The sequence below is a fragment of the Lipotes vexillifer genome, unplaced genomic scaffold, assembly GCF_000442215.2.
Source record: "Lipotes vexillifer unplaced genomic scaffold, Lipotes_vexillifer_v1.1 scaffold1593, whole genome shotgun sequence".
Taxonomy (NCBI): domain Eukaryota; kingdom Metazoa; phylum Chordata; class Mammalia; order Artiodactyla; family Lipotidae; genus Lipotes; species Lipotes vexillifer.
Window position 1 is genome coordinate 620,361 of NW_006781966.1, and position 12,354 is coordinate 632,714.

At 40.8% G+C, this 12,354-nt stretch overlaps 1 protein-coding gene across 2 annotated transcripts in view; it reads left to right on the plus strand.

The window, feature by feature from the left end:
• The window catches only part of ARHGEF9 (Cdc42 guanine nucleotide exchange factor 9), a 348,163-nt gene extending 344,012 nt beyond the window's left edge, over positions 1–4,151 (plus strand). The window contains exon 11 of one of the 2 annotated variants that reach the window (XM_007454889.1): positions 3,910–4,151. In XM_007454889.1, coding sequence (XP_007454951.1) covers positions 3,910–4,091 — 182 coding nt within the window. In that variant the 3' untranslated portion in view covers positions 4,092–4,151. The remainder of the gene's footprint in view (positions 1–3,909) is intronic. The other variant, XM_007454890.1, reaches the window with a different exon arrangement.
• The last annotated feature ends 8,203 nt before the right edge of the window (positions 4,152–12,354 follow it).

Below are 12,354 nucleotides of genomic sequence, written 5' to 3' on the forward strand. Positions count from 1 at the left end.
AAAAAAAGACACAGACCTACTAGAGAATGGACTTAAGGATATGGGGAGGGGGAAGGGTAAACTGTGACAAAGTGAGAGAGTGGCATGGACATATATACACTACCAAATGTAAAATAGCTAGTGGGAAGCAGCCACATAGCACAGGGAGATCAGCTTGGTGCTTTGTGACCACCTAGAGGGGTGGGATAGGGAGGGTGGGAGGGAGGGAGACACAAGAGGGAAGAGATATGGGAACATATGTATATGTATAACTGATTCACTTTGTTATTAAAGCAGAAACTAACATACCATTGTAAAGCAATTATACTCCAATAAAGATGTAAAAAAAAAAAAGCAAAAGACCTAAGTAGATATTTTTCAAAGAAAATATTCCCACAGCCAATAGGTACACAAAAAGTACCTCAGCATCATTCATCATCAGGAAATGCAAATCAAAACCACAATGAGATATTACCTCACACGTTTCAGAAAGGCTGTTATCAAAAGACAAGTGCTGGGAAGGATGTAGAGAAAAGAGACCCTTTTATACTGTTGGTGGGAATGTAAGTTGGTACAGCTGCTATGGAAAACAGTATGGAGGTTCGTAAAAAAATTAAAAATAGAGCTACCATATAATTCAATTCCAGTTCTGTGCATATATCTAAAGAAAAGAAATAACTATCTTGAAGAGATATCTGTACCCCATATTTGTTGCTGCATTATTCATAATAGCCAAGACATAGAAACAACCTAAGTGTCCTTTGACAGATAAATAGATAAAATAAATATATACAAACACACACAATGGAATATTATTCAGCTGTAGAAAGAGGGAAATCTTGTCTTTTCCACATCACGGACTAACCTGGAAGGCGTTATGCTAAATGAAATAATTCAGACAAAGAAAGACAAATACGGTATGATATCACTTATATGGGGAATCTAATAAAACTGAACTTATAGAAACAGAGAAGAGATTGATGTTTGCCACATGCGAGGGGTGTTGGGTTGGGGAAATAGGTGAATGTGGTCAAAAGGTACAGAGTTTCAGTTATAAAATAAATGAGGTTGAGGAAGTAACGCACGTCATGAAGACTAAAGTTAGCAAAACTGTATTGTATATTTGAAAGTTGCTAAGAGAGTAGATTGTAAACGTTCTCATCAAAAGAAAAAACATGTAACTATGTGAAGTGACGGATGTTAAGTGACCTTAATGTGCTTATCTTTTTGCAGTATATACATATATCAAATCATTATGTTGTACACCTTAATCTTATACAATGTAATATGTCTGTTATGTCTCAAATTAGGGAAAAATACAAAATCTGAGCAGAAAAATAACAAGTGAGAATGTTGAATCAGTAGTCAAACCTCCCAACAAAGAAAAGCCCAGGAACAGATAGATGGTTTCACTGGTGAATTCCATGAAACATTTAAAAAACAATTAACAACAGTCCTTCTCAAACTAGTCAAAAACCTAAAAGGAACAGTCTCAAACTCATTTTATTAGGCTAGCATTACCCCAATACCAAAGCTGGATAAAGATACTACTAGATATCCTTGATGAATATAGATGTAAAAATTCTCAACAAAATACTAGCAAACCAAATTCAACAGCACATAAAAGGATCATGCATCATCATCAAGTGGGATTCATCTCTAGGATACAAGCATGGTCTACATATGCAAATCAATAAATGTGACACACCACATTTATAGAATGAAAGATAAAAATCACATGATCACCTCAATAGATGCAGAAAAAGCATTTTACAAAATTCAACATCTTTCGTGATAAAAATGCTCAATAAATTGGGTATAAAAAGAACATATCTCAATATAATCAATGCCTTTTATGACAAGCTCACCACTAATAACAATACTCAGAGGTGAAAGTTTGAAAGCTTTTCCTCTAAGTTCAGGAATAAGACAAGGATTCCAAACCTCACCACTCCTATTCAGCATAGCTCTTGAAGTCCTAGCCAGAGCAGTCAGGCAATTAAAAGAAACTGAAGTCAGAAAGTGAGAAGTCAAATTGTCTCTGTTTACAGATGATATGATTTCATACATAGAAAACTCTAAAGACTATCCCAAGAAATAATAATATTAGAATAATAAAGGAATTCAGTAATGTTTCAGGATACAAAATCAGTGTACAGAAATCAGTTGTGTTTCACTAACAACAAACATCCAAAGGAGAAATTAAGGACACAATCCCCTTTGCAATCGCTCAAAATAGTAAAATACTTAGGAATAGGTTTAACCAAGAAGGTTAAAGATCTGCACATTGAAATCTATTAGACATTTATGAAAGAAATTGAAGAAGACACAAATAAATGGAAAGATATTCTATATTCATGGATGATAAGAATTAATATTGTGAAAATGTCCTTACTATACAAAGCCATCTGTATACTTTCTGTAATCCTTATCTCAAATTCCATGGCATTTTTCATAGAAGGAGAGAAAACACTCCTAAAATTCATATGGAACCACAAAAGACCCCAATTTACCAAAGCAGTTCTGTTAAAGAAGAACAAAGCTGGGGCAATCATGCATCCCAATTTCAAACTATATTACAAAGCTATAATAATCAAAAAAGTATGGTACTAGCATAAAAAACAGCATATAGATCAATGGAACAGAATCAAGAGCCCAATTATAAACCCACACTTATGGTCAACTAATATTTGTCAGGAGGCCAAGAATATTCAGTGGGGGAAAGATAGTCTCTTTTATTAATGGTATTGGGAAAATTGGATGTTTACATGCAAAGGACTGTATTGGACCCCTATATTACACCACTCACAAAAATTAACTCAAAACTGATTAAAGACTTAAGTGTAAGACCCACATCTATAAAATTCCTAGAAGAAAACAGGGAAAATACTCCTCAACATTGATCTTGGCAATGAGTTTTTGAATATGACACCTAAATGAAAGCCAGAGAAACAAAAATAAGCAAGTGGGACTACATCAAACTAGAAAGCTTCTGCATAGCAAAAGACAATCAACAAAATGAAAAGGCTACCTATGCAATGGGAGAACATTTTTATAAACCATACACCCAATAAAGACACACACACACGCACACACACACACACATACACACTGTGGAATACTATTCAACCATAAAAAGAAGGAAATCCTGCCATTTATGGAAATATGGATGATCTTTAGAGAGTTATGCTGTGTGAAATGTCAGACAGAAAATACAAATATAATATGTCATTTATATAAGCAATCTGAAAAAGGCAAAATTATAGAAACAGAAAGTAGGTTGCCAGGGATTGGGGTTGGGGAAAGTGGGGTGATGTTGGTCAAAGGGCCCAAGCTTCTAGTTATATGATGAAATAGTTTTGGAGATATAATGTACAGTATGGTTAATATAGTTAACAATACGCTATTGTATACTTAAGATAATTGTGTGAGGTGATGGATGTGCTAACTAACTTTATTGTGGTAATTATTTCACAATATATATGTATAATGAATTATCACATTGCATACCTTAAACTTACACAACACTGTATGTCAGTTACATCTCAATAAAGCTGGAAAACAAGAACAAAAACAAAATAACAAAATTCTGGCTTTTAGAAAAGAAGTGGTTCCATCCCACTGAAGTGTGAATGTTTTAATATGTTATATGATGGCTTAATATGATACTACTTCCAGGGTAATGGGATCAAGTCATCAAACAAAGGCAAACAGAAACTATAATGTTGAAATTTCAGACACTGACCAGCAGATGAGAAAGGTACTTGGGAACACCAGAGAGATCATCCTTGCATTCTGAATCATATGCTGTATTCCTCAGCCTATTCTGTTCTGAATAGAGATAAGGATTAAAAGTGGGCACTAGGTGCTTTGAGAAGCCCCTTGCTACTTAATTTATACCATTTCCCTTTGATCTCCCATCTACTCTAGGTGTCACCTCTGCTCGCTCAGTTCCTCCTTCCTACCCACCACCACAGGACCCGTTAAACCAGGGCCAGTACCTGGTCCCTGATGGCATCGCTCAGTCGCAGGTCTTTGAGTTCACCGAACCCAAGCGCAGCCAGTCACCATTCTGGCAAAACTTCAGCAGGTTAACCCCCTTCAAAAAATAATACCAACAGGGAGGCAGATAATTTTAAAATAAAGTAAATAAAATTATATTTATAGATGGACCTTTTTTCGGAGAAGCACTGTTGAAATTTATATACACACACACACACACACACACACACACACACACACACACACACACACACATGCATACACACACATATACACACACACACAGGACCTTGAGTGTACATACACACACACACGCACACACACACACACACACACACACACACATACACACACACATGCAGAAGGACCAAAAATGTTTTCTGTTGTTTTGGGGAAGTAAAATCTGTAGTTGGTAGGAAGAAGTACCAATGAATTCCAAACACATGATCCCTTCTTAAAATGTTTTCCATTACACACATGCAAGGACCAAAAATGTTTTCTGTTGTTTTGGGGAAGTAAAATCTGTAGTTGGTAGGAAGAAGTACCAATGAATTCCAAACACATGATCCCTTCTTAAAATGTTTTCCATTCTTACCCTGTCCCCCTCCCCTTTACTTTCAGAAAATGACATTTCTATTTGTTCCTTTTCTTGTTGAGATAATCTTTTTGCTCTCCTGTGAGTGATTCATTGACTTGTCATTATTAACATAGATGTGTTTGTATTGTTTTTTAGTTACCTGATGATACTGATGCTGATGACTTTTGAATTTAATTTGATGTGGTGGAGTTTGGGAGTTTTGAATTTCTTTTTTTCCTTTTCCTTTTCACTGGGTAAAGGGAGGATCCCCTTCCTCCACTCCCTCAACTGATCATCTGCGAATATTTCTGCAGCCCTGCAGTTGCCCCAAATAACCTTTTCCCTGCATCTTCTGTCCTCAGTCATGCCAGTCTGGACATGCTCTGTTGTGCCCTGTGACATAAGTGCTCAATATTTCTATTGCTTTCACTGTGTTTTAGGTGTTGTAGAGGGATCGAAACTAAACAGAAACAAGGGAATGTCAGAGTAATGATGCTGGAGAGGACTTCTGTTCAGGGAGCATTCTGCATTTGGGCTATTTCTTCTTCTAGCACTGGGGATTCCCATGTTGCAGCACTGCTGGGTCATGCCAGTTTTGTATCTGGGGCTTTTGGGTCAGTTTTTCTCTTCTTCATGCCACTTTGGTTATGGTGTTTCTTCTAGGCTTGTCCCTCCCCTAAACTAAAAAATCTGAACTAGAAGTGAAGAGGCTGAGACTCTGCCTCCTGGAGGAGGGATTCAACTGCCTCCAGTACCAAGTAGGTTTAGAGTAGGACTCCCCACTAAAGTCGGGGGCCTGGTTTTACCTGCTCCCCATTGGCAGATTGTTTAGGCAGCATTGCTGGAATCTGTGAGAGGTCAAGACAGAGCCCACCTGACCAAGGTCATCAACTGTATTCAAATTATTGACCTGGACAGAATCAAAGGCTGATAGTAACCTCTTATAGGAAAGAACAAAGATGGGCATGGAAAAAGACAACCTCAGCCCAAGATATGTACTTACAGTTCTTAACTTATGTGAAACTTCCCCCATTGTTAGCCGATTGCATGGATAATCTTCCATGGCTCCTTCCTTCCCCTCTTCCTGTCTTCCTTCTTTCTCCTGCTCTCCCCTGCACAGGAGGGTTGCTGGTATGAGCATAGTTAAAGCACTTCTGGCACTCAAAGACTGCCCTGTTTCCAACATTCTCCCATCCTACAACATTTGAAGTAAGCAAGCCAGGAGCCTAGGGGACTTTTCCCTGTGGAGAAAGGATCTGAGGCAGAGATGCTACCCTCAGGCTCATTTTTGGTAGGCTTTACACTTAGGAAAAACTAACTTTCCACACAAAGAGACAGACTCCCTATGGGTACTCCCTATTCCTCCTCTCCACATAGCCCCTCAGATAGATAGACCTTGAACAGCAAGGAGAATGGAGTACAAAGGAGTGAGGATGGGCCCTACTATGGAGAGCCATTCTAGTGAGCAATCTGGAGATTGTGAGTCTATCCTGGACCCTGTGGGGGAAGACTTAATCATGAAAGGACCCATGGCTGCATGGGACACAGCATAGCTGGCTTGATTGCTGCTCTTACGCCTCCTGACCCAGACCAGGCCCTGCCCAGCCTGGGAATTTTTCTTCTATGGGAATCAAATTACAAGCTGTTTAAGCTCCCATTCCACCACACCCAAATGAGACTTGAGGAGTTAGCCAAGGATAAGTGTGAGCTGGGCAGAGGGTCAGGGCTCGGGACTGGCCACAACTGCTCAGCACTTGACCCAGATACTTAAGCCCACTTGACAAGGAACCTGGTACCCAGTACCTAAGCTAAAATGGCTTCACTGGCAAACAGAATGTCTGGCTGTGTAGGCCTCCCTTGAGTGTACATTATTTTCCTACTTTCAATTCCTTCTCACTAGGCTTGGTCTTGACTTGTTTCTCCAGGGCCTGGTGGCACACCAAGAGGGGATGCATGGACAGGTCCCTGGACCTACAACTTCTCTTGGCCAAGCTCACTCACACTCCCACTTCCTGCTCCCCTGGGGCTGTGCCCAGTGCTCCAGGATCAGGGATTATCACCTCTTTCCACCCACCTCTCATCCACCCAACCCACTGGCCTCATCAGATGCCAATAATTTATGAAAACAACAAGAAATATGTTCACCATTGCTTGGAATATTCCCCCAGTCTATGGCAGAAAAGCAGACTGCTGGCCAACAGCCCCCAGGGGAACCCCATTACCTGGGCTCAGGATCCAAGCCTATTCTGTGTTGCCACAGCGATGCTATCCACAAGAACTCTGTAAATCTCTGTTTCTGCATGGCCCAGAGATCCCCTCTCTTCAACTCAATGGGGCCTGGATTTGCTCAAAAAGACTTTGCTAATATATTCTATGGGCCCTCTTGTGGGATGGTCCTAACCCAGAAATCCACCTCCTCTTTCTCTCTCTCCCTCTTGTCCCTTCTATGTGTATATCTCTAAAGGATTTATAAGGACAGCAACAAGAGAGTTCTAACAATTCTAGTGTGAAGCCAAATAGTGATTTTTAGTGTTTTGGGGATGGGGTGGGCTGGGGTGGATGGATGGGCAACAGTGATTTTGATTACCCCTGCTGCTCTGCACTTGCCAGTTTATTATTTCATTTCTTCTATCTGACTGTTTGACCCTGTCAAACAAGTGTCAAAGTTGTGTGTTTAAAAAAAATGTTTAACAAAAATATGATGTTGTAATGACACAAAGCCTTATGAAAATATTTATGGAGTTCAATAAAAGAAGTAAAAAGACACCTCCAGGCATAGCTCTCGTGCCATTTTGTGTGTGTGTTTGTGTGTGTGTTTTACCAATTGCAAAATAAAGGGAATTTGCCTGGCAGGGACAGTTTACACCAGCCTAGTCTTGGCCTTCCAGCCCTGCTGTTCTATTGCCAGGCTTGCCATGGTCTGTCTGTGGCCTTCCATGTCTCTTCTGGAAGAGTGGGCCACAAGAATCAAGTTTGATCCTGTAACCAGGGGTGTTTCAAATGTCTTCATGGGTGGTACTGTCCTTCAGGTCACTTGGCTCTTTCACAAGACTTGAAGGCCCATTCCTGACCTTGCTCCTTTTCCTTGCAGCTGTAAGTCCAGTACCTGCCCTGTGTACTCTCACGTGAGCTTAAAAGCTGCTCTTTGGACCTAATCAGAACCCATATCACTTAGGAATCACCCACCTCCAGTTCTTTCCTAATGCTTCCAGTCCTGTCTCCTCGGAGGTAGACATATTCTTTATCCATCCCCCAAAGTGGATGGAGTGACCTTACTGTTTCTTTCATCATGGTGTCTCCTGAACATACATGCTCCTTGCTGCCCACAAGGCTCCCATGTGGTATCTTATGCTGCGCATTAGAGACACAATAGTTTGTATGTTCTGATACTACTTAACCTGCCTTTCTCCAGAAGAAATAAACACTGACCTTAATAAAATACTTATTCTTCACCCATCTCCCAGCCCCCTTCAAATTGATCTCAGAGTTGCCTACTATCAGAGAGTTCCTGGGTGCAGCATGGGTTGAGGGGGGTTGGGAGCAAGAATATGGAATAGGTTGATACTAGCACATGAATGTGTCACTCTCTATAATCTCCTTGAGAGCCCTGTATCTTAAGTTTTCTAATCTAGGCTTCCAACAGGTGACTACAACCATAGGTCCTTTTGTCACTAGTACCAAGAGCAAGGGGGAGGAGGTCTAAGGTCTCTGCTCTGGGCTTTGGCTTACTTCAGTGTTTCAGTCACAGAGACCACCACTCTGCTGCTTGGCCCACTTAACTTTTAGACCCTTTGGGATTTCCTTATTTATGATGACCTTCTTACCCCTGGCTCCCAGAGACTTCTGTCCTGAATAGGATACGGGACTGGTGAGGTAGATCTTGCTTGCCCGGGCCTTTACCTACCAGGTCCAAGATAACAAAATGAGACCTCAGCATTCCACCAAGTCCAACCACCTGCAGGGCAACAGTTCAGCCTGGCCATAGGTAGATTAGACCATGTGGGTTTGCAACACAGAGCGGGTGTTGGGAGGTAAAACTCATGTTCCCTGGAAGCACTCTATTCTGATTCCATCTCTCCCATTTCTCTCTTGAACTGTGACTTCCTTCTCCAGTAGGCCATGAGTGTCACATGGACACTGTTTTCTCATATAGTTGGGGAAGAGGAAGAAAGGAATGGTACATGGCCATAGAGTGTCCCTGTGTTCTACAGAAGCCTCTATTACTTCTGTTTAGCTCACCAGTACATCATTTAAGGCAGATTGTTTAGGCAGGTTTATGTCCATCTCCACAACAACCATGCTGCCAACCAGCTGAATTAGATTCAACTTGCATATCCTGAATATGTAATCTGGGCCAGATACACAAGAAATACCAAGATAACTAAAATAAAATATCTACAGTCACTCAGAATTTAGTGAGAACATATAAGCATGGACCATAACAAGGATGGATGTTGGCCTGGAAGCACTCAAAAAATGGAGTGGTTAATTGTGATTGAGGAAGATCTTTGCAATCAGGATAAGTTTAGTTGTGCTGCAGTAACAGATTTTACCCCAAATCTTAATGGCTTTAACATACAAGAGTTTATTTCTTGCTCATACAAATCCTGCTGTGAGTCCAGGTGACTCTCTGGGGCAGCTATCACCTATGTGATAGTACACAATCTGGGCTGCTTCTGCCTTACTACACCTCCATCTCAAGACATATTTCCATAATCATCACAGCTGGAAAGAGAGCCCTAGATTGTTTCTCACTTACAGGTAAATTCTCTAGCCAGAACTGATCACATGGCTTCATCCAACTTCAAGGGAACAGAAAACTAAAAGTCCTATGAATTCAGAAGGGCAGGAGAACTAGATATGGATGAACATTAGAAATCTCTACCAAAGAAGGAAAAGTTTGAACTGTCTCAGAAGACAGGGAAATTTCTACCATGTTAAGGTTTGAGCAACTGTGAAGTTAAGGGAAACAGTTCACACAAGACAGCCCTCCCTTCTGACACCAACTGAAAGTCCAGGGGTCCCAAATAACACCCTTAGCTTTGATAATCCACCAAAAAGGCTCACAGAGCAGAGTATAAGAAAGTACCAAACAGGGAGCTTCAGTTTTCCTATCCCTGTGGAGTCAGGACAATGTTACTTTTCAGCATAAATATGTGACAATATTCATGGAGTATTGCCAATCAGGAAAGCACACCCAAGCTTCTAAAGATTTTGTTGGGGCTCCATCACTACCCCTCTGGCTGATCCCCATCTCCTGTCTTCTCAGAAGATGAGCTGATACCAGGAAACTCAGAGCCCCCACCCTGAATCACATTGTTGATGTGGCCAAAAACCCCATCCTAAATAACATTGTTAGACTATCAGTTGACCCAAGGCCCCCAGGCAAACAAAAATACTCCTATCAGACATGACATTTCAAGGGCTAAGAGATTACTTCCCAGAAGCTGAGGGCAAAGTTCAGACCTGTCTTTGGGCTAGGATAAATTCTTTACTACACACATGTGGAAAAGGCACAGGGCAGGGACTGGGAAAAGGAATAGAGGGTATGCCAAGTGGAGGGAATAGCACAACTAAAATTCTGGTAGATAAGGTCAGATTCTCTGTATATGACTTTGTATTCATTTGTTTATTTTATTATTATTATTATTATTTTTGCGGTACGCGGGCCTCTCACTGTTGTGGCCTCTCCCGTTGCGGAGCACAGGCTCCGGACGCGCAGGCTCAGCGGCCATGGTTCACAGGCCCAGCCACTCCGCGGCATGTGGGTTCTTCCCGAACCAGGGTACGAACCCATGTCCCCTGCATCGGTAGGTGGACTTTCAACCACTGCGCCACCAGGGAAGCACCATTTGTTTATTAATCCAATAAATATTTACTTGCATGCTAGAGGTGAACAAATTAGATAGTGTTCCTATCTGCATGGTGCTTATGGAGTGGTAAATCATACTCAAGTACAAATTCCTTTGTAAGTGTGTATTCCTGGGGAGAGAGATGGGAACTTCCAAGCTCTGGTAGCAAACCAAGCACAAGTATAGCTTCAACGAGACACCTCCTAGCTGTCCAGCTTCCTGGTCACCAGATTCCATACCCTCTGTCTCCTGTTCAGCCTTAGCTAAGGCAGTCCACATTTATTTCCAGCCCCATACCTATAGGTATATGTACTGTCCCCATTTCATAGGTTAAACAACATGATCAACTGAAAATCCTTTTTATTATTAATAAATACTAGCTAGCACTTATGGAGCACTTACTAACATGCTAAGCTTTGTGATAGGTTCTCACCATAATCCTAAGGGGTAGGTATAAATATTTTCCCTATTTTACTGATCAGGGTCACAGAGTTAGCACATGAGCTGGGCTTAAAACTCAGACTTGCCCCACCTGAGGTTCTTATAACACTGTGTCATCCATTACTGCAGCAACATGGCAATAGACCAGACACTCAAGAACTGTTGAATATATATGAGGATAATATTGATAAGGATACAAGCTAACCTGTTGTAGCAGATGCTGTTGCTGTTCCATCCATCTCCCTTACCATTTCCTTACACACCAACCTAACTTTTAATATCCAGAAACTGTGTCTTTGTTGGAAGGCTTCCCTCAGGCTGATGGAACCCACTTTGTCCAGAATATATCAGGCCAGAAGTACCTGGGAATTACTGTCTCCCCTGCCCTGGGAATAGCCCTTAACCAATGACTGATGGGGGAAGGGTATAAATGTCCTGGTTCCCTTGCTCCTCAGGGATGATCATTGAAAATTTTATTTGACACTTTTCCCCAGAGTTTCCTCAGGGATGATAATTGAAAATTTTATTTGACACTTTTCCCCAGAGTTTCCCCAGGGATTAAGCTTCAGTTGCCCACTGTAGCAGCTAGTTTAATAACACAACCCATATTTCCTGCCTTCACCTCCCTGCATCACTTCCCTAATCCCCTTGTATCAGGGGATATGCTTCTTGGGGAGATTCAGCTAATACACATGAATTAGTACTGACTGTGTATCATGTGAAGTGCTACCATTCTCACTGAAGCCTTGGTGATTTTATGAGTTAGGAATTGTGTCTGGCTGTATAAAACAGGAACCCTCAAAACATCCCCTTCTTGGATCAAACTCAATAAGAGGCAAATATCTAGGGGAAAAAAGAAATGGTGGCATTTCAGGCAGGACTTGAGAGAGTGACATAGCAACAGGAAGTTTTTCTTGGTACCCCAGAAATCCCATTAGGGAAATGGTGGTTTTGGAAGAGCAATGCAGTAAAATTATTTTCAAATTGCAGGTCAAGAAATCAGTTTAGTTGAACATAACCAGCATTTTAAAGAATGGAATAGAATAGAATAGAATAGAATAGAATAGAATAGAAAATAGAATAGAATATTGTAGATAGAAAATGTACGTAGTGTTTTGAATTTGAAAGGTATGTATACTGGGATGCAATATTAAAGGTATTAAATATTAAAGGTAGGTTGTCAATATTAAAGGTAGGTTATCACAAAGAATGTTCCAGAAACACTGATATGGAGCCAGACTGCCTGGGTTCAAATCATAGCTCTACTGTTAATTGGCTGTGTGACCTTGGGTAGTTACTTAGCTACTCCATGCCTTAGTTTCCCTATCTGTAAAATAGGGATTCTAATAGTACTTACATATTACTGAAAATTGTTGATTGCCTTTCTAGTATCCATTTATCCTTTCTTATTTGCAACTCAAACCCCAATTTTGAGGCAACAATGTGCTCAGTTAAATATTTATTTTTCCAGCTTCTCCTGCAGCAAAATGTAACCATGTGACC